Source organism: Hippopotamus amphibius, chromosome 3, assembly GCF_030028045.1.
Source record: "Hippopotamus amphibius kiboko isolate mHipAmp2 chromosome 3, mHipAmp2.hap2, whole genome shotgun sequence".
Taxonomy (NCBI): Eukaryota; Metazoa; Chordata; class Mammalia; order Artiodactyla; family Hippopotamidae; genus Hippopotamus; species Hippopotamus amphibius.
In genome coordinates this window covers 147282954-147308122 of record NC_080188.1, presented here as the reverse complement: position 1 = coordinate 147308122, position 25169 = coordinate 147282954, and the positions used below count along the sequence as shown (strand labels likewise).

General features: G+C 46.4%; 1 protein-coding gene across 1 annotated transcript in view; it reads left to right on the top strand.

Annotated features, from left to right (window-relative positions):
- KIF26B (kinesin family member 26B) overlaps window positions 1–18325 on the top strand; it is a 475056-nt gene extending 456731 nt beyond the window's left edge. Inside the window, exons 13-15 of the mRNA XM_057730021.1 lie at window positions 6037–6239; window positions 6714–6864; window positions 17367–18325. Of these exons, the coding sequence (XP_057586004.1) occupies window positions 6037–6239; window positions 6714–6864; window positions 17367–17515 (503 nt within the window). The 3' untranslated portion in view covers window positions 17516–18325. The remainder of the gene's footprint in view (window positions 1–6036; window positions 6240–6713; window positions 6865–17366) is intronic.
- Window positions 18326–25169: the final 6844 nt, after the last annotated feature.

Genomic DNA, 25169 nt, shown 5'->3' with positions numbered 1-25169 from the left:
ATCACATCCCACCTGTGGTAACCAGACTCCTAGGTGGTCCCCAGTGGCCCCTGCCTCCTGGTATTCACCCTTGCTTCATCCCCTTGCATACTATCCTAGGGTTGGTCTCTGTGTCCAATAGAATAAGGCAGTCACTTTCAAGATTAGGTTGTGAAAGACACTGTGGCTGCTCTTTCTCGCTCTGGGTAAACCAGCTGCCATGCTATAAGTAGCCCTGTGGAGAGGCTGGGTGGAGGCACTGAACTGAAACTCCTGCCAGCAGCCACGTGAGTGAGCTTAGATGTGGATGCTCCAGCCCCAGTCAAGCCTTCAGATGGTGGCAGCCCCATCTGGCAGCTTGACTGCAGCTCACAAGAGACCCTGAGCCAGAGCCACCCAGTTAAATAAGCTGCTCCCAGATCCCTGCCTCACAGGAATGTAGCTGCTGGGTTTAGGGTAATTTGTTACACAGCGATAGGTAACTGATACACTCCCCATCCCATGACCCTCCTCAATTCCTCCTCTTCTTCTCACGTAAACAGATCCTTAGAAGAGTCATCCCAGAAATGTCTGAACACGTGCACCCAGTGGATCAAACACTGAGATGCCCATTCATGACCGACCTTGCTTTTAGACGGGTTGTTGCTTCCTGACCTGTCCTCGGGGTCAGAGGAAGTGAGGAGGAGGATCAGTCACCCTCCCTAGGGGCTGAGTATACGTTTTCCAACTGAGAGAAGAGGGTTGCTGGGAGCCCCATCACGAGTGTTTGCAGCCTGAGGAACGCATGCTGCCTGGCAGCCGGGCCCAGTCTCCACCTGAAAGATGCTCAGACTCTCCCTGCCTCTGAGAGCTGGACATCCTCCCACTGATGCTCGGCGTTCCTCGGCCTCCCTACGTGTTCTGCAGCAGCCCCAACTGACGGGGGTGGAGCTGCCCCCACAAAGGCAGAGCCGCTTTCTCAGAGTCAGCTAGCTTGATCAGACCGATTTAAAAAACCCAAAACTATCAGCTGGCTCACTTCCACTGTAAAGGAGGCCTTTAGTTCGCTTCAGTGGTTGACACTTCCTAGTTTCATAAGTGTGTGTGTGTGTGTGTGTGTGTGCGCGCGCGCGCGCGCGCACACACAAGATAAAGATCTGGGGCCCCCCAAAAAGTGAGCTTTGATATGAAATCAAGAAGCCTATAGGACAGAGCATGCTTTGCCGAGAAAATTAACTACCAATATGTACCTAGAGTCCCTGGTTGTCTCCCACAGGAAAGGCCACCCACCCGCACTCTGAACAACCACTCGCTGCCCGATTGCCACCACCACCTGGAGCTGAGGTAGTGGCTTTTCACCCTGCTCACTCCCTAGGATGGTGAGAAGGTTGTCCTGTGCCTTGGCCCCCTGACTCCATACCGAAGAGTTCTGGCTCTTTTTCTCTCTGAGCTTGTGATACATTAAGCTTTCCTTAGCAGTCAGTGGATCTTTTGGAGTTCAGGCTGCGCAGGCCATGCTGGCCCAGCAGTCAACAGGCAGAACCCACTGGAATTAGGGGGAGGAGGGTGGAGGGAGAGTGGGGAGAGAGGGCACTCACTCCTCCAGGGTTCCCTGAGCACCATGGGGATGCTGCTGTAAGGACCAGTGTTTCCCCCGACAGCAGCCCGCTAGCGGATGCTGCCCATCTCCAAGGTCCTCCAGGAAAACTACAGGACTGTGCATCCTTTGTATTCTCAGGGCCGCCGTATCAAGGCGTGGAAGCTCTCTTGCTCTCCTTCACTCTCACTGAAATCTGCCTTTGGATGGTGTCCGTTCTATTTAAAAGCAGAATCAGCCCACACTATAAGTACAGCTAGCCGAGGCTTCAGGCAAACTCTGTCTTCTTTCCTCAGACTCAGAAGGGACCACATATCAATTCTGAGTTGAATTAGATCAGGATCCCTTCAGTTTCAAGGTAAACCTGTTGGGATGGTGTCATGTTTCCCAACCATCCTCCTTCCAAGAGAAAGCAAGCTTCCTAGATACCTGTCACTGGAGGAAGGAGCTGCCGGGTGGGTGTGCCTCAGGAGATGCAGCTGTTGAGGCAGCACCACCACCTGCAGGCCCAAGCTTCCAGGGGGCCAGGCCTGCAGCCTCCCGCCAGGAGAAGGTCCAGAACCAGGGGAACAAACATGGTAGTTGCCCAAAGCGAGAGGCCAGATCCACTTCAGACGTGGGTGAACAGATTAGGCCCCGTCCTCAGAAGCCAGTCCATGGCTTCACTCACTCATGCCACCAGTCACCAGAAGAGGTGGTGCTTGGTTCAGTGGGGCCCCTGGCCCTGCTGGTCTGTGGGGATTACTTTTTATAATCCTCTAGAGACCTGCCTCTAAGAGCACCAATATGCATGGTATCTGTTGGGCTGCACCCCACAGGCCTGCGAGCCTTGTAGCTGTCCAACCTGGAGACTAAAGAAAGAGCCAGGAGACGGTGACATAGACATCAGTGGTTTGTTGGACAGGGGATCTTACACAGAGGATCCTGGAACAACACTGCGCCTTGTGTGGCAGGCAGGACACGGCAGCAGTCTTCGCTACTCAGGGGAGATGGAGGCAACCATCCATAGGGGGAATTGACATCAGATGGGCTCATTGGTTACCAGGGACCGATGAAGCCCTCTGATTAAGAGGATTGGATGGTCATGTGAGGGAAGCTAGGCCTGGCTGAGCAGGGGAAGTATAGAGAGCAAGAGAACAGCCATCTTAAATGGCCTAACTCTACCCTCCAGCCCTATGTCCCCTGCACGACCCTTACAGTCTCAGTCCGCTGCTCTTCCGTGCTAGCCCTAGGGTCAGGTGCGTAGAGGTGCACTGCACCCAAATACCACAGATGCAATACAGACACCAGCTGCTAAAGACTATCCAGAGTCCAAGAGGTGGGCAAACTTTGGAGCCAGGCACTTATTGGGTCAGTTTTTCATGGAAGTTCACAGGAGGACGACAGTGACATCTCGCTGTAGACCCAGTAATCAAACTCATTTCTCAGTGAGGCCAACGTTGTCACCCAGTCCACAAACAGATTCCCTCCGCTCAGACTAGGGATGAGATGTAAGATGTTTAACAGGCATAATACAAGGAAGATTGTGGTCATGAAGCAAAAAAAAGCAGTGTCAGCATCTTGAGATACCACCACCCCTGCCTGTGGTTTTTCATCCTGGTCTGCAGTACCATACCACCCGGCCACCCTCAGCCCCCACAGCCAGTGCTGAGTACTGGAGAGGCGATGTAATAGAACGGTGCCTTTCTCCAATAGGGGGCCTGGATTAATTCTCTTAGTAGTGTGGGGTGGTGAGAGAGGGCAGGTAGAAGGCAGGTGAAATCTGTAGGTCCCTTTCTAATCCTATTCCCCACGAGGCAGCAAACCCAAACCACTGGTGACTTACCTGCCAGTCCCAGGGCCATTTTATAACATGTTCCCCTGGGGGTAGATTTTGTGGCAAGGGTCAAAGTGAGTTATTGGCCTGACCAATAGTTGGCAACGGTCCTTCAGGGATCAACAGTTGAACTCAGGTTGTGCTGACTAGTTTGCTCTGGGTTAACATGGTGTAGGCAATGGGACAGTTGCTCCTGGGGTGTTCAGTTATAGCTCATAGGGCTTGAGTTAGTCTCCTGGTCCACATGTTGGAGAGAGTGAGTTCCCATCTCAATTGTTGTTTAAGTAGCCCTTTCCATTAGCCCAGCAGCAGTGGGGTCGTAAAGCAGGTGGAAATGCCAGTGTACCTCGTTTTTATCAGCCCATTCCTGAACTTCATGGTGCTTGGTCACTCTCAATGTCCATGGGGGTCCCATATGTCATGCACAGCTGTCCTAGACCCCCAAGTAGTGGTTTTTTGCATTGCTGGATGACTCGGGTTGGCCTTTTGTAACATCTTCTACCTGTTGTAACGCACTGGACACGGCAGATAGCTGTTGTTTCCATCTCACTGTATCATTGCTCTGCCCCCTGCCATAGCTGAGAGCAGAGGCCCAAGGGCACTCATTATTTTGCTGTTGCCACAGGCCCCAGCCAGCCCCTTCTGGGTAACTGGCCGCATCCAACTCACAAGCTAGTTCCTGAGTTAATATCCCTAAAGCCTGGGTCTGTGATTGTTTAGGCGTGGTGGGTCAGGGGTGTATGCTTGTCTTACCTGACCAGATAACACCCAAGTATTTGATAGATAATCCGGGTCCTTGCATCTTATCTGTATTCATCAGCCATCCTCATGCAGTCAGATGAGCCACGAGTACGACCGGGCTGCTACTTTTAAACTGGAAAGAGACTCCGAGGTTAACAAGATAGCATGAGTATAATGGAGCGGAGAGACCTCTCTCATGGTAGACAGCGGCCTCCTCAGCATCACCCCTGCAACTTTCCATTCCCGTCCTTGTTTCCCATCTTGGTGCTCACAGGAGTTTCCTCAGTCTCCTAGCTAGGCTTGCCAGTTCTTGGGCTGCACCCTGCAGGCCTGCAAGCCTTGTAGTTGCCCAGCCTCGAGACCAAGGAATGAGCCCAGAGATAGTGATAGAGACATCGGTGATTTACTGGACAGAAGGATCTTACGCAAAGGGTCCTGGAGTGACCCCCTATCGTGGGCAGCAGGCGGGACACAGCAACTGTCTTCACTCCGGAGGGGAGAAGGAGGCTACCATTCATAGGGGGAGTTGACGTCAGGTGGGCTCATCGGTTCCCAGGGGCTGATGAAGCCCTATAATTCAGAGGATTGGGTGGTCATGTGAGTGAAGCAGGGACTGATCAAGTCGGGGATGTACAGAGAGCAAGCATCTTAAAGGGCCTAACCATACAGTGTGTGTGATTGCTGTGTGTTTTTCATCTCCTCAAATAGATGAGGAAGAAAAACCATCAAAAAGATGTTCACGTTCAGTGAGCTCTGTGGTGTTTAATCATAATCCATCCTTTGGGGAAATCATTTATTATCTGATATTTTTGTTTTTTATTTTGGTGGAGAATGTGAACAGTGGGTTTTTGTTTAAAAGGGAATACTGAGACTTTGGGCAAGTTACTGAAGTCTTTTGTACCTTAGTTTTTGCTCCTGTGAGAATTAAATTAGATACCAGGCTTGTCCATGACAGAAAACCCCAGTAACAATGTGGAGATTAATTTCTCGTGCAGGGGGTTTTAGGGCAGTGAAAATACTCTGTGTGGTTGTATCATGGTGGATATATGTTGTTACACTTTTGTCCAAACCATAGGATGTAAACACCAACAGTGAATCCTAGTGTAAACTGTGGACCCTGGGTGTCTGTATGGATAATGACATGTCAACGTAGGTTCATCAGCTGTAACACATATACCACTGTCAAGGTCTCCAGGCTCCTTCTCTTGTTTTCCTGTTGTTTACGATCTTCATGTCATGGACCACCCCGCAGGCCCATATTCCACCCAGGACAAAGGAGAGAGGACGCAGACCACATCCTCTCGGGACACTTTCTAGCTGTTGCACAGGGCACTTCCGCTTCTATGGCACTGGTGGAGTTTAAGTCACATGTACCACACAGGGGTACACCTGGGTGGCTGTGTGCCCTGCTCCAACTCAGGGTCTCTTGTTGAGGAAGAAAAGGAGGGCAGGTATTGGGGAGCACCTAGCAGTCTCCATCACAGCGTGTAAAGCACAATGAGTAGGGCCTGGCATAATCAGTGCTTATCTCAGTGTTGTTGTTAGAAGCAAGTAAGCTCCTATTACACTACCAAACCCTAGGATCTGTTTTCCCTAACAGGACATCTCTAATTTCACGGTAACATGTGTCCATGCCGAGGGTGAGGCCATGGTGGCTCTCAGTTCTAGTGTCCTCCGGCCTGTGTGTTTTAAGGGGGAGACCACAGGTGGCTCGACAGGTGAAGGGGGACACCTGAGCTGTGGCGGTAAAGGCAAGTGCCAGCGTAAGGGAGTGGATGCTCAGGTGGGAGGTGCGAGGTCGCAGCATTTCACACAGCTCTGCCGCAGGTCCCAGGGGGCCTGTCGCGCCCCCACCCCCTCATCAAAAATAGATCTACAAGATAGAAATTAAAAACGATTAACTTTAGGCTTAATCCCTACCTAGGTTCCCAGAGACGGAGGCTCATCCCGGCGCTGTCCCTGGACACCCCCTCCCCGGTGAGAAAACCCGCCAACAGCGCAGGGGTCCGCTGGGTGGACGGCCCCTTGCGCAGCACCCAGAGGGGCCTCGGGGAACCTTTTGAGATTAAAGTCTATGAAATCGACGACGTGGAGCGGCTGCAGCGGCGACGAGGGGGCAGCAACAAGGTGAGCCTCCCCGTCCCCACGCGGTGGCAGCCCCCCAGCAGGTCCCCAGGCAGCGAGCGACCGGCGCCCTAGAGGAGAGCGCAGGCCGCGGAGCCTCCCAGCGGCTTCAGCGAGGGTTGCCGGCAGGGGCTCGGGCCCCAGCTGGGCCTGTGCACCCAGCTCGGGAGAGCAGCCTGTTTCTCCGCAGCCCGGAGACGGCTGAGAGCTCAGAGGCCTGGGAGCTGGTGGTCTTCCGGGCTTCTCTGCCCCCACCTTGGTACGCCAGCCGCCTTCTGAATTTGAGATATGCTGGTGATAGTCCTACCTGTGCGTGGGCTGTCTGAGCTGAGCCCCAACCTCCCTCCCAAACGCTTTTGTGCTGATTATAAACACACGTATTGCTTTCCAAAAGGGGGTGCTGCGTGGGCTGGATTTGAGCTGAAGGTCCTTTCTCTTCCCCCCTCCCCCCCCCATCTCTTTCTCATCTGTGTCCAGGAGGTCATGTGCTTTAATGCTAAACTGAAAATTCTGGAGCATCGCCAGCAGAGAATCGCCGAGGTCCGAGCCAAGTACGAGTGGCTGATGAAGGAGCTGGAGACCACGAAGCAGTATCTGATGCTGGATCCCAACAAGTGGCTCAGTGAATGTAAGGCCCATCACTGCGACTCCTGGGTTCACCAGCTAAACAGACCAGGCTGAGAGGGACACAGACGCTGGTGGTCTGTGAACCCAAGGGCCCCCCTGTGCCCATCCCTGAGTGCAGCCTCACTTTCCTGGGGGGCAGATGGGAGGGCTGGGGGCAGCAGTGGGGCACTGCTTTTGCAAGATTATTTCTTATGTGTCTCAGCCCAAAGCCCCTGAACATGAGATTTTTCCCCCTTCACGTGGTGAACGGTAACCCAGACATGAAGGCTGTGTTACAAATCTGCTCCCAGACCACAAAATCACATTGCATATCTAGCCTGAAACAGACAAGAATTTATAGAGCTCTTAATAGGGTAGCATGTGCAATCCTAGAAAAGCCTCACAAAGAACCCAGAAAGCAAGAAAAACATTTTGAGTGAAAAGAATAACATTCACAGTGTTACTTCCATTTAATAGAAAGCCCCAGATGACAGTCACCATATCATAACAATTCAGAACAACTTTGCTCTCTTTGAAAGATGGATTCAATTGTCTCTTGTTTATTTGTTCCTAACCATTCCATTTACCACAAAATAAAGCTCAAATCTGGTCCCAACTGTTTCGTTGATATGGGGCCCCATGCTAGACGACTTAGTCTCTGAGATCAAATACGTTACTTCCACTAGAATTCCTTTCCCTCCTTTCCTGTCTGGCACTCACCAGCTCTTCCCTCCAGTCCCCTCAGCCTCCCTGTGCCTCCCTCTCTTCACAACTGTGCCCTGAAGGTCACGTCACCCTCTCCCAGCACTCCCAGGGCCAGTGCCAGGAGCATGACAGGCGGAGTCTGGAGCTTAGGTTTAAGAAGTACTGGGTGAAATGATCCTGGGCAAAGAAGAAAGGACAGCATTTGCTGGTCTTCTAGCTGTGCCCTGCCACTTTCACAGTATGTCTTCAGGGGGCTTCCTTTCCACAGCACTGAGATAATAACATCTCCCCTGAGTACCTCATGGGTTCATATGACGATCAAAAGAACCGACAGGAGGACAGGGCACTGGGATCAGCCTGTGATGCATCTTACCATGTTGAGGTGTACAATGTGTGGTGACGACCACAGTCATGCAGACCCGCTTTGGGTGCTGGCTGTGAGATCTTGGGTGAGACACTTAACCTCTCTGAGCCTTGATTTCCTTAACCGTCAAATGGTAAGTGCATAAGGGTGCCCATCTCATAAGGCTGTTGCGAGAGTGAACGAGTTACTCTTAGTCGAGCGCTGGTTACCCTGCTTGCCCGTGGTGAAGGCACAGTGTCTGGCAGTCATGAGTGTTCATATTATCCCAGAGTTAAGGAAACAGCTATCCTCAACAGGAGACATTTCCTCAGTGCCTGCTTGTATGACGCACCAAGGTAGGTCCATTATTAGAAATCTGGACAGAGACATGAACTCCTGCTCTCCAGGGTATTTCCATCTAAGGCTGTGATGGGGCAGGCAGGACACAAACGAGGACATGAGCTGAAGTCTGGCCACGGCATAAACATGGAGCCTTTTTCTTCTTCCATGAATCCTCAGGCACTTCAAGATCCCAGGGGCACCCATTCAGCAGTTCATCTTCCTTTTTGCTGTTTTCATTAACAGTTTTTGAGAGCTGTTTATGCCTAAGGCAGGCTTGACAATTGTCTTCATCGTACAGAGTCACATTTTTCCCAGGATGGGAGCAGCTTAAACATTGGTACATATATAGATGCTTCCAGGAAATGATCCCTTTCTTTTTGCCTTTGTTCATGTCGGGAATGAGTGATTTTTTTTTTTTGATGCTGAGAAAGGTAATGAACAGAAGGCCACATGAAAGGAGACACACAGATTGGTTCTTCAAGATGAATTGAAAATGAGAATGACCAAAAAAAAAAAAAAATCAATGAGGCTGTATTCTGACTATTCCCTGGGTGTGGATAATAGGCTGGGTGTTGGCATAGAAATATATGTTCTGGGATCCATTTTTTTTTAAATTTCCTAATTCTGATGCCACTTGCAAGATGACCCAGTAATATAGCTGATGTGGTTATGGTATTTTGAGGGGTTTTGTTTGTTTTTTAAATATTAGACTGGTATACACTCATTCCCAGCCCCAGTTCCTATTAACTGTGTAACCCTGAGCAGGACTTCTCACTTCTCGGAGCTCAGTTAACTCTCCTAGAAGAGCAGTCAGTCTTGATTTCCCCCCTTGATGTTCCTATAGCTCATTACAGTTCTCAGACCACATTCACATTCATCATCTCTGTTTTGTTCTCTTCATGGCAACTCTAGTTAGGAAAGTAGGCAGACTAGGGATTATGACTGTCGTGTTACATTTAAGGACCCTGTGCCAGCAAAGATTACGCCTGGCCAACCTGGGAGTCAAGTGCAGGTCTCCTGCCTTAGATTCCAGGGCCACCCCCACTGCCCTGGCTGCTGTTCACGCCTGTCCTCCCTGTGCTGGACCCTCTGCAGCAGCCTACCACCCTGCTCAGTCACCACTGGACCAAGTAGGGGGCCAGGAGAGGGTAGCCTCAGATAATTGCTCTTGAGAAACTGAAGGAAACAGACTTTTAATTCTGTGCAGGCCTGAACATTAGGGACAGCATCTGGGTTCTAAATCTCAGCCTCGGAGCAAAGAATCGTAATTATTATTTTTAATCAAAGTATAGTTGATTTACAATGTTGTGTTAATTTCTGCTGTACAGCAAGGTGATTCAGTTATACACACACATATGTTATTTTTTTTTTTTTTGCATTTCTTTTTTTTTTTTATTTTTTTTTATTTTATTTTTTTGGGGGTACACCAGGTTCAATCAACTGTTTTTATACACATATCCCCATATTCCCTCCCTTCCTTGACGCCCCCCCCCTCGATTCCCCCCCACCCTCCCCGCCCTAGTCCTCTAAGGCATCTTCCATCCTCGAGTTGGACTCCCTTTGTTATACAACAACTTCCCACTGACTATTTTACAGTTGGTAGTATATATATGTCTGTGCTACTCTCTCGCTTCTTCTCAGTTTCCCCTTCACCCCCCGCCCCCTCCCATACCTCGAGTTCTCCAGTCCATTCTCTGTATCTGCTTCCCTGTTCTTGTCACTGAGTTCATCAGTACCATTTTTAGATTCCATATGTGTGAGTTAGCATACAATATTTGTCTTTCTCTTTCTGACTTACTTCACTCTGTATGACAGATTGTAGTTCTATCCACCTCATTACATATAGCTCCATCTCATCCCTTTTTATAGCTGAGTAATATTCCATTGTATATATATGCCACATCTTCTTAATCCATTCATTTGTTGATGGGCATTTCGGTTGCTTCCATGTCCTGGCTATTGTAAAGAGTGCTGCAATAAACATTATCGTACAAGTTTCTTTTGGGATTATGGTTTTCTTTGGGTATATGCCCAGGAGTGGGATTACTGGATCATATGGTAGTTCTATGTGTAGTTTTTTAAGGAACCTCCAAATTGTTTTCCATAGTGGCTGTACCAACTTACAGTCCCACCAACAGTGCAGGAGAGTTCCCTTTTCTCCACACCCTCTCCAACATTTGTTGTTTCCAGACTTTGTGATGATGGCCATTCTGACTGGTGTGAGGTGATACCTCATTGTGGCTTTGACTTGCATTTCTCTGATGATTAGTGATGTTGAGCATCTTTTCATGTGTTTGTTGGCCATCTGTATGTCTTCTTTGGAGAAATGTCTATTTAGGTCTTCTGCCCATTTGTGGATTGGGTTATTTGCTTTTTTGGTATGAAGCTGCATGAGCTGCTTGTATATTTTGGAGGTTAATCCTTTGTCCGTTGTTTCATAGGCAATTATTTTTTCCCATTCTGAGGGTTGCCTTTTAGTCTTGTTTATGGTTTCTTTTGCTGTGCAAAAGCTTTTAAGTTTCATGAGGTCCCATTCGTTTATTCTTGATTTTATTTCCATGATTCTAGGAGGTGGGTCAAAAAGGATGTTGCTTTGATGTATGTCAAAGAGTGTTCTGCCTATGTTTTCCTCTAGGAGTTTTATAGTGTCTGGCCTTACATGTAGGTCTTTAATCCATTTGGAGTTGATTTTTGTGTATGGTGTTAGGAAGTGTTCTAATTTCATTCTTTTACATGTTGCTGTCCAATTTTCCCAGCACCACTTATGGAAGAGGCTGTCTTTTTTCCATTGTATACTTGTGCCTCCTTTGTCAAAGATAAGGTGCCCATATGTGTTTGGGCTTACTTCTGAGTTCTCTATTCTGTTCCATTGATCTTCCTTTCTATTTTTGTGCCAGTACCATACTGTCTTGATCACTATGGCCTTGTAGTATAGTTTGAAGTCAGGAAGCCTGATTCCACCAACTCCATTTTTCCTTCTCAAGATTGCTTTGGCTATTCGGGGTCTTTTGCGTTTCCATACAAATCGTAAGATTTCTTGCTCTAGTTCTGTGAAAAATGCCATTGGTAATCTGATCGGGATTGCATTAAATCTGTAAATTGCTTTGGGTAGTACAGTCATTTTCACGATGTTGATTCTTCCAATCCAGGAACATGGTATGTCCCTCCATCTGTTTATGTCATCTTTGATTTCTTTCATCAATGTCTTAAAGTTTTCTGCATACAGATCTTTTGCCTCCTTAGGCAGGTTTATTCCTAGGTATTTTATTCTTTTGGTTGCAATGGTGAATGGGAGAGTTTCCTTAATTTCTCTTTCTGCTCTTCCGTTGTTAGTGTATAGGAATGCAAGAGATTTCTGTGCATTAATTTTGTATCCTGCTACTTTACTAAACTCATCAATGAGTGCTAGCAGTTTTCTGGTAGAGTCTTTAGGGTTTTCTATATATAGTATCATGTCATCTGCAAAGAGTGATAATTTTACTTCTTCTTTTCCAATTTGGATTCCTTTAATTTCTTTTTCTTCTCTGATTGCTGTGGCTAACACTTCCAAAACTATGTTGAATAACAGTGGTGAGAGTGGACACACTTGTCTTGTTCCTGTTCTTAGAGGCAATTCTTCCAGTTTTTCTCCATTGAGAACAATGTTGGCTTTTGGTTTGTCATATATGGCTTTTATGATGTTGAGGTAATTTCCTTCTATGCCCATTTTCTGGAGAGCTTTTATCATAAATGGATGTTGAACTTTGTCAAAAGCTTTTTCTGCATCTATTGGGATGATCATATGGTTTTTATCCTTCAATTTGTTGATATGATGTATCACGTTGATTGATTTGCGTATATTAAGAATCCTTGCATCCCAGGGATAAACCCCACTTGATCGTGGTGTATGATTTTTTTAATGTGCTGTTGCAGTCTGTTAGCTAGTATTTTGTTGAGGATTTTTGCATCTATATTCATCAGTGATATTGGTCTGTAGTTTTCTTTTTTTGTGACATCTTTGCCTGGTTTTGGTATCAGGGTGATGGTAGCCTCATAGAATGAGTTTGGGAGTGCTCCGCCTTCTGCAATATTTTGGAAGAGTTTGAGAAGGATAGGTGTTAACTCTTCTCGAAATGTTTGATAGAATTCGCCTGTGAATCCATCTGGTCCTGGGCTTTTGTGTGTTGGGAGATTTTTAATCACTGCCTCAATTTCTGTACTTGTGATTGCTCTGTTCATGGTTTCTATTTCTTCCTGGTTCAGTCTTGGAAGATTGTATTTTTCTAAGAATGTATCCATTTCTTCCAGGTTATCCAATTGATTGGCATAGAGTTGCTTGTAGTAGTCTCTCATGATGTTTTGTATTTCTGAGGTGTCCGTTGTGACTTCTCCTTTTTCATTTCTAATTCTGTTGATTTGCATCTTCTCCCTTTTTTTCTTGATGAGTCTGGCTAATGGTTTATCAATTTTGTTAATCTTCTCAAAGAACCAGCTTTTAGTTTTATTTATTTTTCTTATGGTTTCTTTCCTTTCTTTTTCATTTATTTCTGCTCTGATCTTTATGATTTCTTTCCTTCTGCTCACTTTGGGGTTTCTTTGTTCTTCTTTCTCTAGTTGTTTGAGGTGTAAGGTTAGGTTGTTTATTCGATCATTTTCTTGTTTCTTAAGGTAGGACTGTATTGCTATAAACTTCCCTCTTAGAACTGCTTTTGCTGCGTCCCATAGGTTTTGGGTTGTTGTGTTTTCATTGTCATTTGTTTCTAGATACTTTTTGATTTCCTCTTTGATTTCTTTAGTGATTCCTTGGTTGTTTAAGAGTGAATTGTTTAGCCTCCATGTATTTGTATTTTTTGCAGTTTTTTTCCTGTAATTGATATCTAGTCTCATGGCGTTGTGGTCTGAGAAGATGCTTGATATGATTTCAATTTTCTTGAATTTGCTGAGGTTTGATTTGTGACCCAAGATGTGATCTATCCTGGAAAATGTTCCGTGTGCACTTGAGAAGAAAGTGTAGTCTGTCGTTTTTGGATGGAATGTCCTATAAATATCAATTAAGTCGAGATGGTTTAATGTGTCATTTAAAGCTTGTGTGTCTTTATTTATTTTCTGTTTGGATGATCTGTCCATTGATGTAAGTGGGGTGTTCAAGTCTCCCACTATAATTGTGTTACTGTCGATGTCCCCTTTTATAGCTGTTAGCATTTGCCTTATGTATTGAGGTGCTCCTATATTGGGGGCATAGATATTTACCATTGTGATATGTTCTTCTTGGATGGATCCCTTGATCATTATGTAGTGCCCTTCCTTGTCTCTTTTAATAGTCTTTACTTTCAAGTCTAATTTGTCTGATATGAGTATTGCTACTCCAGCTTTCTTTTGACTTCCATTTGCATGGAATATCTTTTTCCATCCCTTCACTTTCAGTCTATATGTATCCCTTGGTCTGAAGTGGGTTTCTTGTAGGCAGCATATAGAAGGGTCTTGTTTTTGTATCCATTCAGCCAGTCTGTGTCTTTTGGTGGGAGCATTTAATCCATTTACATTTAAAGTGATTATTGACATGTGTGTTCCAATGACCATTTTCTTAATTGTTTTGGGTTTGTATTTGTAGGTGTTTTCCTTTTCTTGTGTTTCCTACTTAGATAAGTTCCTTTAGCACTTGTTGTAAGGCTGGTTTGGTGGTGCTGAATTCTCTTAACTTTTGCTTGTCTGGAAAGCTTTTGATTTCTCCCTCCAATCTGAATGAGATTCTTGCTGGGTAGAGTATTCTTGGCTGTAGGTTTCTCTCTTTCAGGACTTTCAGTATATCCTGCCATTCCCTTCTGGCCTGCAGCGTTTCTGTGGAAAGGTCAGCTGTTATCCTGATGGGTTTTCCCTTATATGTTGTTTGTTGCTTTTCTCTTGCTGCTTTTAATATTTTTTCTTTGTGTTGAATTGTCGTTAGTTTGATTAATATGTGTCTTGGTGTATTTCTCCTTGGGTTTATTCTGTATGGGACTCTCTGTGCTTCTTGGACTTGGTTCATTATTTCCTTTCCCATGTTGGGGAAGTTTTCCACTAGAACCTCTTCAAATATTTTCTCAGACCCTTTCTTTTTTTCTTCTTCTTCTGGGATGCCTATAATTCGAATGTTGGTACGTTTAAGGTTATCACTGAGGTCTCTGAGGCTGTCTTCTAGTCTTTTTATTTTTTTATCTTTTTCCTGCTCTGTGGCGTTTATTTCTCCCATTCTATCTTCCAACTCACTTATTCGTTCTTCTGCCTCAGTCATTCTGCTGGTTAGAGCATCTAGAGTATTTTTAATTTCAGTTATTTTGTTATCCATTGCTGTTTGTTTTTCTGAGTTCTTATGAACTGTTTCTTGTACTTTCTCTAATTTGTTATTGAGATTTTGTATCATTTTTACTATCATTACTCTAAATTCTTTTTCAGGCATTTTTCCTATTTCCTCCTCATTTATTTGGTCTTGTGGGTTTTTTTCCTGCTCCTTTGCCTGCATGGTGTTTCTTTGTTTCCTCATGGTTGTCCAAGCTTTTGGGGTTGCTTGTCCTGGTGATAGAGGTGTTTATAGAAGACTGTCCAAGCCTCAGACTAATGTCCAAGTATTGGATTAGACGAATATTCAGTCTAGGAAACACATACATGTATAAGACACACAATTATTGAATCCGTTAGGACATAAGGCTCTAGAAAGACCTGACAGAACCCCAGTGTGCTATCAGATATTCAGAGAGAAACCCAGCAGAAATTGACAACTGAAACAGAACAAATCAGAGACAAAAGCAAAAGCAAACAAACAACAAATAACACCCTACACATACAAACATCAATCCAGGGAGATTTTGTAAGCTAGGATCAAATATAGAAATGAGCTGGAGTACCACCAGAGAGAATGGAGATTCTCAGAATGTAATTAGACAACTGTACTAAGAACTAAGATAAAGACAAAAGCCTAATATTAATACCAAGGCAGTGCATCATCTGGAGAATAGAGCAAGGAGTCTGAGCAGACCGATAGTGTTGCTTATAAGTATGTTAAGATAAAATACACTTAAAATGGCTGGAAGAAAGGGGAACAGAAGAGCGTAATGTGGTTGGAAATATGCAAAGAAAAAGAAAGGAATAGAAGTGTATAAAAGAAAGGGATGAAAGGAAAGTATGAAAGATATTTTGTCCGTACTACCAAAAACTTAGCTAGATATAGAAGTATTTAAAAAGGCAAAAAAAAAAAAAAAAGAGTAAAAAATATCCTTAAAAAATTATGTTGTAAAACTTGTAGATCCCTTAGGGCTAAGATCGTATTTAATAAATCAAAAAAAAAAAAAAAATCCAGAACTGATCCCCGAATGGACCAGTTCAATAGGTATTGATACTACTGTTTCTGTTTCCTTAGCGTCTCAGCTGTAAGTGTCCTTCTCCTTGCCTTGGGTTTTTTTTTTGCGTTATTCTGTGACCAGCAGAGGTTCCTTTATTGTTCGTCTGTAAGCCTCGGTGTGTGGGGAGGGAGAGGGTGCAATAGTGGCTCCTTCTCCTGGGAGTGAGTGAGCAGTGGCGCACTGTTGCTTCAGTCAGGCTTGGAGGTGCCTGTTGCAGAGGGCGCTGGTGGCTCAGGCGTAAACAGAAAGTCTTAGAGTTGGGCCTCTCTCGGGGTTTTTTCTTTTTGATGCTGGTTTTTTTGTTTTTTTTTTCTCTCGGCAGCCTCCCTGCTGCTGGCGTTGCAAGGAGTTTTAATCTAGCCCCGCCCGAGCGCCTGAGGGTGCTTGTTATCCCTGAGTGCCTTAGGTGGCCCCGCAGGGCGTCTCTCCGCTGCCTGTTGCAGAGGCACCGAAAGAGAGGGAGAGGCTATGCGCGCGGCTCCTCCCCCCCGCCCGGGAGCCTGCAGCCTCCAGCCGCCATCATGGCCGGGCAGCTCTCAGGGACCGGCACTCCTCTCCGCGGACCTCCTCCCTCCTGTCCTCTCGGTCCGTCACCCTACCGGCAACAATGTTTCTCCCCCTGAACCAGCTCTCCGGTTCCCACGCTCCCGCTCCTGGACCCTCCGTTCAGCCGCGGATCGATGTCTCGGTCCGGGAACGCTGAGCTGCGCTGCGGACCCTCCGTATGTTTCTCACTCCCTCCCGTCTGCCACAGCTCCGCCGCTTCACCCTCTTTGAGCCCTCGTAGATGCCTCCCTACCGGCTATGTCAGGTTCCCCGCAGTCCTTTCTGGTGTCCGAGGCCGTCTGCTGGTGTTCAGCTGGTTCTCTGTGGGAATGACTGTGTCCTTCCGTGCATTTCCAATGCATCTGTGGAGAGGGATGCACTCCACGTCTCTCTACTTCACCGCCATCTTTTTCTTACCCACATATGTTATTTTTAATATCTTTTTCATTATGTTTTATCACAGGATAAACCCTGTGCTATACAATAGGACCTTGTTGCGTATTCATCCTATATATACTAGTTTGCATTTGCTAATCCCAAACTCCCAATTCATCCCTCCCAACCTTCCACCCCCTTGGCAACCGCAGGACTTTTCTCTATGTCTGTGAGTCTGAGAATCATAATTATTAACATAGATTTTATCATCGCCCTAGTTCCCAAAGGACTAGTGTGTGAAACTGTACTAGGAAGTGCAAGAGGCAGGGTCACCTTTCTCCACCTGCTTAGAGATGCAGCTGCACACAGCTGTGTGAAGGACTAACCAGAGAGGTACCCACTTGTATCAGCAGGCGGGGGTATAAACATCATTTGGTTAGACCCCAAAAAGGAAGGGGTTCCCCCCACCTCAGTTTGAAGCTTTGTTTGTTTTCTCGTTAATAAAGAAAATGGTGCTGGTGGAGTCTCACATCCTGTCATGGAGGTGGTGGAGGTGGGGAGAGCTTGATATCCCCTGTCCCTCAGGAGAGTCTCAACAAAATGTCAGAGGTCTAACGTTATCATTAGAACGAAGGGCCCTAATACAATTGCAAGCAGTAAAGTGTTCTGTTCTCCAGCTGAGAGAGGCAGAGGGTCAGGGCAGGAGGGTGCGGCAGGGCTGCCGAGACCTTCCAGCCTCTCGGCCTTCCGGCGCAGGTCCAGGTGCAGGTGCGGCAGCCGCGGGCCTGCGGGGCTGAGCCTTCGGATCACCCTTCCCCGCTAGCCGCGTGTCTCCATCAGCCTTCCCCTTCTTTGCAGTTGACTTGGAGCAGGTTCTGGAGCTGGATTCCCTGGAGTACCTGGAAGCGCTGGAGTGCGTGACGGAGCGCCTGGAGAGCCGCGTCAACTTCTGCAAGGCGCACCTCATGATGATCACCTGCTTCGACATCACCTCCCGGCGCCGCTGACGGCGGCCCACGCCCGGCCGGCCCTCGCTCCCGGTCCGCAGGCAGCCGCGCTCGGCGGGCCCTCGGTGCTGGCGGCGCTCAGAGACCACGGAAGGAGGACGAAGGTCGGTGGCAAGTCTGGAGTGAGCGTGCAGCGGAAGGCGATTTTTCTTTTGTTTTCTGTAGGAAAGGTGCAGACACCAAACATGCAGGAGAGGAGAAAATGATAGGAATCCCAAGGGACGTGGAAGCCCCCGTGAGACTGAAAAAGCACTTTGAGGAACTTTAAAGAACTCGTTTGTACATAAGAACTGCTGGCAAAAGAGACCTCACTCTTCTCCTGGTTTGTGAGAGAGGGCGAGGGTGGATGTGGGATTGCTGTGGAAAGCTAAAACAAAACAACGACAAGTTACCCCGAATGACTGATTAAGTGCCTTGCAAATCTTTATTATCCAAACATTTATGTTCATACTTTCTTGTGTACAGATGGTGCTAGTCCAGATGAAAACAACAAAACGAACAAAAAAGAAAATCAAACCCATTTTTGCACTGTATTTACAGCTCGTTTTCTCTTGGTGTTTTATCCTATTTCTGACTTGCTGTTTCTAAGTAATTTGTGTTTGTAGAGCTGTTTCCTAATCAGTATTGCATATGAATAAATGTTACCTGTCTGCTATGGTTCTGCTGGGAAGGCCACTCAAACAGAAGATAGAGACTTCCAGGCACAAGCCAGTGTTTCCAAAGAAGGTTGGAAGAGCAGGTGATGCTTGATGCCACCTCCTGCAAGTGGCAGGGTCAGCAGGCAGACTCGGAGGTTGATCATGGAGCAGGTGCACGTGACCTTGAGAGAAAGGAGAGGAGAAAGGGGTGCGTCTCTAGGGGGAAAGGCGCCTCTATGACCTGGGCCCTACCTACCTTTTGGATGGATGTTTGCAAATAGTTTCCCAAGTCCTGAACACATATACTAGTTACTTTACCCATGAACATAGGGTTTTCATGGCCCTCACGACATTTTTCATATTCATTTTTATTCCAAAGACTCTGGATTGAAAGCTTGAACCAATCCAACAGAGCCATATTTTTTATTCCCTAGTTTTTCAAATTTATTACAGCAGAGGATTTTTCCCAGTTTGGAGACCTTCTCGGGCTTGTAGATGCTCAGAGACCCCAACAGTATTGGCCCAGAACAAGAAAGGGTGTGGGGTTGCACAGCTTTTCTGTTGTCCAGAGTGCTGCTTAAATGCAAGAAATTCCAGTTCTCTTATGAACCAAAGCCTCCATCCCAAGAAAGGACCAGGCTTGACCCCTAAACCTTGACACCTGAAGGCAGAGGAGTGTTTCCTGTCATACATCACACACCTGTGGCAAGGCAGGACACAGAGTTTCATGCATATGGATATAAAGGGCTTGACGCCAGGAACTTTGGAGCTCATTCTCAAATTGAGATGTTCATCCCTGCCACAATTCCCTTAGGGATTATTTTACCCATTTTAGTGATGGAAACCCAAGGCACAGAGTGGTCAAGGTATTGTCTAATAACAGCTGTGGAACAACAGGGTCTTCGCCTACCTTCCAGATCTGGGCCCTCTCCCGGGCCCCTGCAGCCTGCCCATTGCTAGAGGTGCCTAGGGTTTTTCCTCTTCTTTTTGCCCTCAAATGCAGCATATCTTCATGAGCCTATTTCTAGGTGAGTCAGTTCCCGCTAACCAACTCTTCAGCCCCAACCGCTCCCCAAGAAAAAAGAACATTTGCATTTCTTTGACAGTGCTCTTCAGGACACATGTAGCCCAGTATAGCTAGTAAACAGGCGGCAAAGCTCAGCTGAACTCAGTAAGTGGGAACCGAAGTCTTGTGAGCTTCGTAGTACCAGTTCTTTACTGGTCAGAACAGGGCACGGATGGTCCCATGAGCTCTGTGTGGGACGTCAGCGCCCTAGACTGGAAGCCAGCTCTGTGGATGACAAGTCTGGCTTTGTGTTTGGTTAGAGTTCGCGCCTATGCAGAGGGGCCCCCAGAAGCTGTGCTCCCATCCGACCGCTGAAATGGGCTAAAATGTGGTGAAAAGTGACTCCAGAGCGGATCACTTCCCCCTCTAGTTTAACACGTGTGTCTGTCACTTTGGGAGGCAGGGCCCCCACACCTTCCCTCCATTCTGCAGGGCAGCCCCATGCTCAGGGCGTACCTCTGGTCTCAGCACTTGTGTGAACGGGCTTGTTCGACAGCAGCATGGTGGAAGCTTTTGGACCCCAAGGGATGCCGGTCTGTTGAGTGTGGGCTTTCCATTAGGCATCTCTTTGGTTGCTGGTTTGATATATACCACTTCATGAAAAGCCTTTAACTGAGGCATGGTCCAAGGTGAGTATTCTAGTCTTTGTTGGAAACAAACGCACTTGATTAGTAATCAGTGTCCTTAGCTTTTGCCCTGGTCACATCTCCCCCACAGGTTACCTCACTGTGCTGACTTCCCTATCAGGCCAGCAGTGGGGCCTCTGTGCCTTTCCTGGAGTGAGGCTACGTGGAAACATCTACAGAAGTTAAAATCTTGATCAGTGGAATCTTTCTTAGGGAAGTGGCCTTCAGCTTGCCTCCTGCCTAAACCTACTTTATATGTTTGTAGCAACTTTATGAGGTAGGAAAAGGGTTGAATGAAACCAAGAGCTCTCTTACCAAGTCAGATTGTCCTCCCAAGGTGTCACACCATGGAGCTTCTCACAGGATACTGTTGGCTGTGGTGTAGAACAACTTGGCATGGAGGTTGTCCATTCTGGCTTTTCCTTTTTCTTTCTTTTTTCTTTTTTTACCTTTTCATCTCTTTTTTACCCTAAGTAAGCTACAAACATCTTAACATACAAAGTATTGATAAAGCGTGTGAAGAAATCATGAATTTTATGCTATGTGCTTATTCTTGGTTCCACCTGTAAGTTGATTATACAGCTCAGCTGTTCTTCAGCAATTCTAACTGAAGAATATCTCATTCAATGACCAGGTGTGAGGTATCCAGGTCTCCTTCTGGTTTTGATGACAGATAACAGGAAGGTAAAGGGAATATCAAAGAACCCATTATTCTGGTTTATTATCCACAAATGAAAGGACCAGAAAAATATTTATTTGAAATTAACATTTGGTTGTGGAAGCCTTAATTCTTTCTCTGAAATTTGCCTCCCTCTCCAAATAGCTTAGTGTGAGGTGGAAGCATTAGCAGTAGAACAAAACTCAGAGCCCAAAAGGGGAATAGTTGATGTTGTTTCCCAGGAGTAAATCCATATTGCATTTCATGATGGTGTTTCATGTTGCCACAGAGTGAGAGTTTGATTTATCCTGGGCTTTCAAGCCCCACCTGAGAGGTGAAACCTTTGATCTTCTTGTCCTTGAATTCCCTTCTACATCATGGGGAAGCTGTCGTTAACTTTCATCTCTTCCAGATTTGACATAGAAACACCCCATCTATTTTATCTGCAATTGCTATTCTGAAGGTGGGGAACTTGAGATGCAAATGCAGCGGTGGATCCTGTGTTGAGTGGGGTGGAGCTCATACAAGGGATCCCAAGCTGGGGAGAGGAGAGAGCTGGGATAAAATGCCACGCAGCCCAGAGTGGGGAATCCAGCAGGCAGGAATCTCGCCGTTTGCCATAACTTAGTCTTAAGCTTGAAGTCTGTGTTTTTGGAAGGTGGCGGTGACTTCACTGTAGCCACAAAAACCATCCAGGGCAGTGGTTCAAATAGCCTGACACACACATGTATCTTGTGCTGGTTCTTGGATTTCCGTTCATGTTGAGCAAGAGTCTTTTTCGGGGCTTCAGATTCTGATGCTTATCATGAATTCTGGTTAATCCATCAGCCTTTATCACAGGTGTTAGTATTTGAAAGCAGCTGTTTGACCTGGGTTTCTTGGGATAGAGGCAGGGCTTGCAAGAACCCAGGCATTTGTTAACCTGGCTGTATACAGTCGCCTGTGTCATTGCCACTGCTGATCTGTAATCAAGGCTCCCACCATAAATAATGATGTGGTGAATGTCTTTAAATTCCCTATTCCAAAAAGGGTATGGGCTGCAACACAAATTACTAAAGATGAGTTAATTTCAAAATTGAAACCAGAAGAATTCATGAATTTACCCATTGTTCTTTTCCTTATGGAATATTAGCCCCACTATTTGAGCACATATTAGATTTCCTCACTTCTAAATGCAATGCATTTTAAACCCTGAAACCATGCCAGTAAGAAATACATTGGAAGCCCTATTCTAGACGAATCGATGCTGAATAAATCACCCATTGGCACTGGCCCTGGGGCCTGCCTGCCGCCACCCCGGCAGTACCGCCCATCTTCCCCCAGAAGGGGACGCTCGTCAACACTGCCACACTGAGATTTGACTGCCGGAGGAAGGCCAGCACAGCCCACTTTTCTCTGTGCCCAGTGAAGTAAAACCGACACTCAGTTTTACTGACAACTGCCAGCAAATGGTCTAAAATTTTTTTGGGGGGGGGTGGTGGGAGGCCAGGTGGTAGCATATAGTGTTCCTTTGGATTATAATCTCTCTTTCTCCTCCTCCAGCAAAGATCTGTCAACATTTGTATGTAAAAACTCAAATTGTATCACTTAGCAGTCTTCCTGACAAAATACATATCTATTCCAAACTGTTCATCATTTCTAGATAAAAGCATAATTCCAGTCCAGGAGAAGTTCATCTTCTCAGAAAAAGATTTTTGCAAAGTTTTAGAAGCTGCTTATCCATCCCTAAACAACACATTCTCCTTTTGGGTGGCCCTGCTCAGAACCAGAGATGATGTCATAAAGTCACATGTACAGTGGTGCTTGAGGCAGGATCTAAGCCTTCAGTGCATATAATTAATATTTTCTAGGGGCACTTGCCAACGTCCATGTGTGTAGTGGGTGAGGGCTGAAATTCTGGCACTCACACATCTATCTTATGTAGATATAGAAGCTACCTTCAAAACTAAAGAGGCTCACTGCTAACCAACACCCCACATTGTCATATTCAACTTAAGAAGTTATAATTTATTTCTCAACTCAGGATATTGTTTTGTAGCGTCGCTTGTGTTTTATAATTTATTTATACATCATGGTTGGAAATGCTATCCAAGTGCTATGCATTGAAGAGTAAGTTTGGTGGATCTGCCTATGGCTGTGTTTTCTCCTCACTTTAGCAAGCTCTGTTAACAGAGACACAGGCAGCAAGGAGGAAAGAGAAGTAAATCAGAAGAACAGGGATTAGGGTCCAATCCTCAAAGTACAGGGCTTAGTTCAAAATCTAATTTGTTTCTATAGTAAGTAAGTAGCTAAAAGGGAAAAGATCCTTTCCTTTTGAATTTGATGGTAATGGGCTTGGAAATCAGCCTCCACAGGCCTGAGTGAAAGAGGATCCAGCCTCCTCCTGCTGGTTCAACACTAAATTGCTGAAAAGTCCAGACAGTACTAGGTTCCTACATTTCCCTAAGACACCCCACTCCCCACCCCCACTGTTACTGAAGGGGGTTTGGAAAAGGAAACGGAAGTTCCTTACCTTGGATATATATAGTACATGTTTTTTTCTGGAGAAACCAAAGCACTTTAGTGAGTCTTACAACCCGTAATACTTAAGGCATCTTGTCCCCTCCCTGGATCCCTGAGAGGCAGGGAGGGGCTGGGGTCAGTAGTCTCATTTGAGAGGCAGCTAAACCTAGGAGAAAAAGCCTTGAGCTCGGAGTAAAGGAACTGATCCCGGTTTCCTCACTCGCTATGCAACCTTGGGCAGGTCGCTTCACTTTGCTGGGCCTCGGGCTCCCTGCTGGATGATTGGGGGTCATAATAGCTGCCCTTCTGGGACAGAGTAAAGAGAAAATGGTACAGTTGATGGGAAGTGCTTTGAAGAAATGAAAGCTCTGTTCAGGAGCTGGGGATAATCATTTCAGATGAAGAAACTGAAGTCAATAGCCAGTGATTGGCCCAAGTTCACAGAGTAGTTTTATAGCAGAACCGGGATCTGAGTCTGGCATCTCGGACTCTTCCCGTGAGGTGCTGTTGCACCAGGTGTGTGGATACGTGGATACACACCACACCGATGTACTGACGTGTGTGTGCACGGGGGCGTATACGGATGCATGTGTACAGAAGGTATGTGACATGGTGGGAAAACATAGGACAGGAAACCTGAGTTCTAACTCCAGTTTTGACAATAGTCCTATGGCCTTGGATATATTACCCAACTTTTCTGGAACACAGTTTTCTAATCTGTAAAATGAGGACAGTGTGCTAAATGATCTTTGTGGTTCCTTCAGCTCTAGTCATGTATGTATGTGTATATAAATATGCTAATCTGTAGAAATGGGCCAATTTGAAAATTGGAGACAAGACCTGCCCAAGCGCATTTATTGTGTCAGAAACAGCGATTTCATAAACAAGTTCACAAAATCTTATTTTAAATTCAATGGTGGTATTTAATGTCATTGTTTTAAATTCACTCCTTGAACAAACGATTGGTGCCGTTTTAAAAATTAAGTAAGTTCATAGCTTACAAGTGTTTGCTGTTTAAAACGTTTAATAAAATTCATTTGTTAAAGTCAGGAATTCAACTATTCTGTACTTGGGTAGGTCCCAACAGCCTATTTGCAAACAGGCTGCTTTTGTGTGTGGGCCTTCACATAGCGATATAAAAGTTAGCTGTTGGCTTGATCATGATAAATGTGAGCAGGCTACCTGGAGAACAGTCTGGAAAAGAAAGTTATAGTTCTCAAAAACTGGTGACATGAAGTCATTCAGCTGTGTGCCCTTTCCAGTGTGAAGACATTGTTTGCTGGCTACGATCTCTGACTTTTTGTGGTATATGAGATGTAAAATGTTGTCAAAAAAGAATCTGGTGTTGAAAAAGAATCAAACTACGGTGGCATTAAATGTTCACTTTTCTCCTACTCAGAGTCATGAATTCCTCTATCCAGTTTCCCCCTCTAAATAGAGGGGGAGACAATTCAAGGCCCGGGGCGGGCTCCTCTCAGTAGTGCAACACCTTGGCCGAGGACTTCCTCCCAGGCCCCAGGGCCTTCCTAGGATGAGGCCTGTCTCCTCCCACTGTGAGGCTGGCCCCCAACAAGTTCAGAGGCTCACGTGGGGGTGGGTGGACGTAGGGCTGAGTCCCAGAGCCCTGGCATTGTCCTGTGTCCCTGAGAGTCACCCGGCTGGTAATCACACAGGAAACATGTCAAGAAGCTAGGTGTTGATGTGGTGATGGCTTTGTTGGCCTGGTGACTCTCCCTTGGTCCAGTGCCTCTGGGGCTGGCACAGAATAGAGGCCTTCGCAGTCACTGCACATTCCTTGGACCTGGACACACAGTCCCTTGTCACGACTGTGCTTGTCTCACCTGTAACTGGGTATACTCGGGTAAGAAAGTAGAAACAGGTCAAAAACTGGAAGAAGACCTCCTAGGTATCCCCCACCCTCAAGGACAGTCTCTTTGCCTGCCCTGAAGCTACTCCCCTGGGCAGCATGAGGCACTTCCCGAGATGCTGGTACAGCATCCTTCCAATCAACGGGTGCTCTACAGCCTGGGAGAGAGGGCAGTGGCCACTCCTAGCAAATCATACTCTTTATTCCTGTCACAGCCCTGCTCTGAATCTGTGTCTCCTACTCTGCTGGACTGGCCTGGACACGCACAGCTCCCAGCTACTCCCTTCTCTTGTCCCC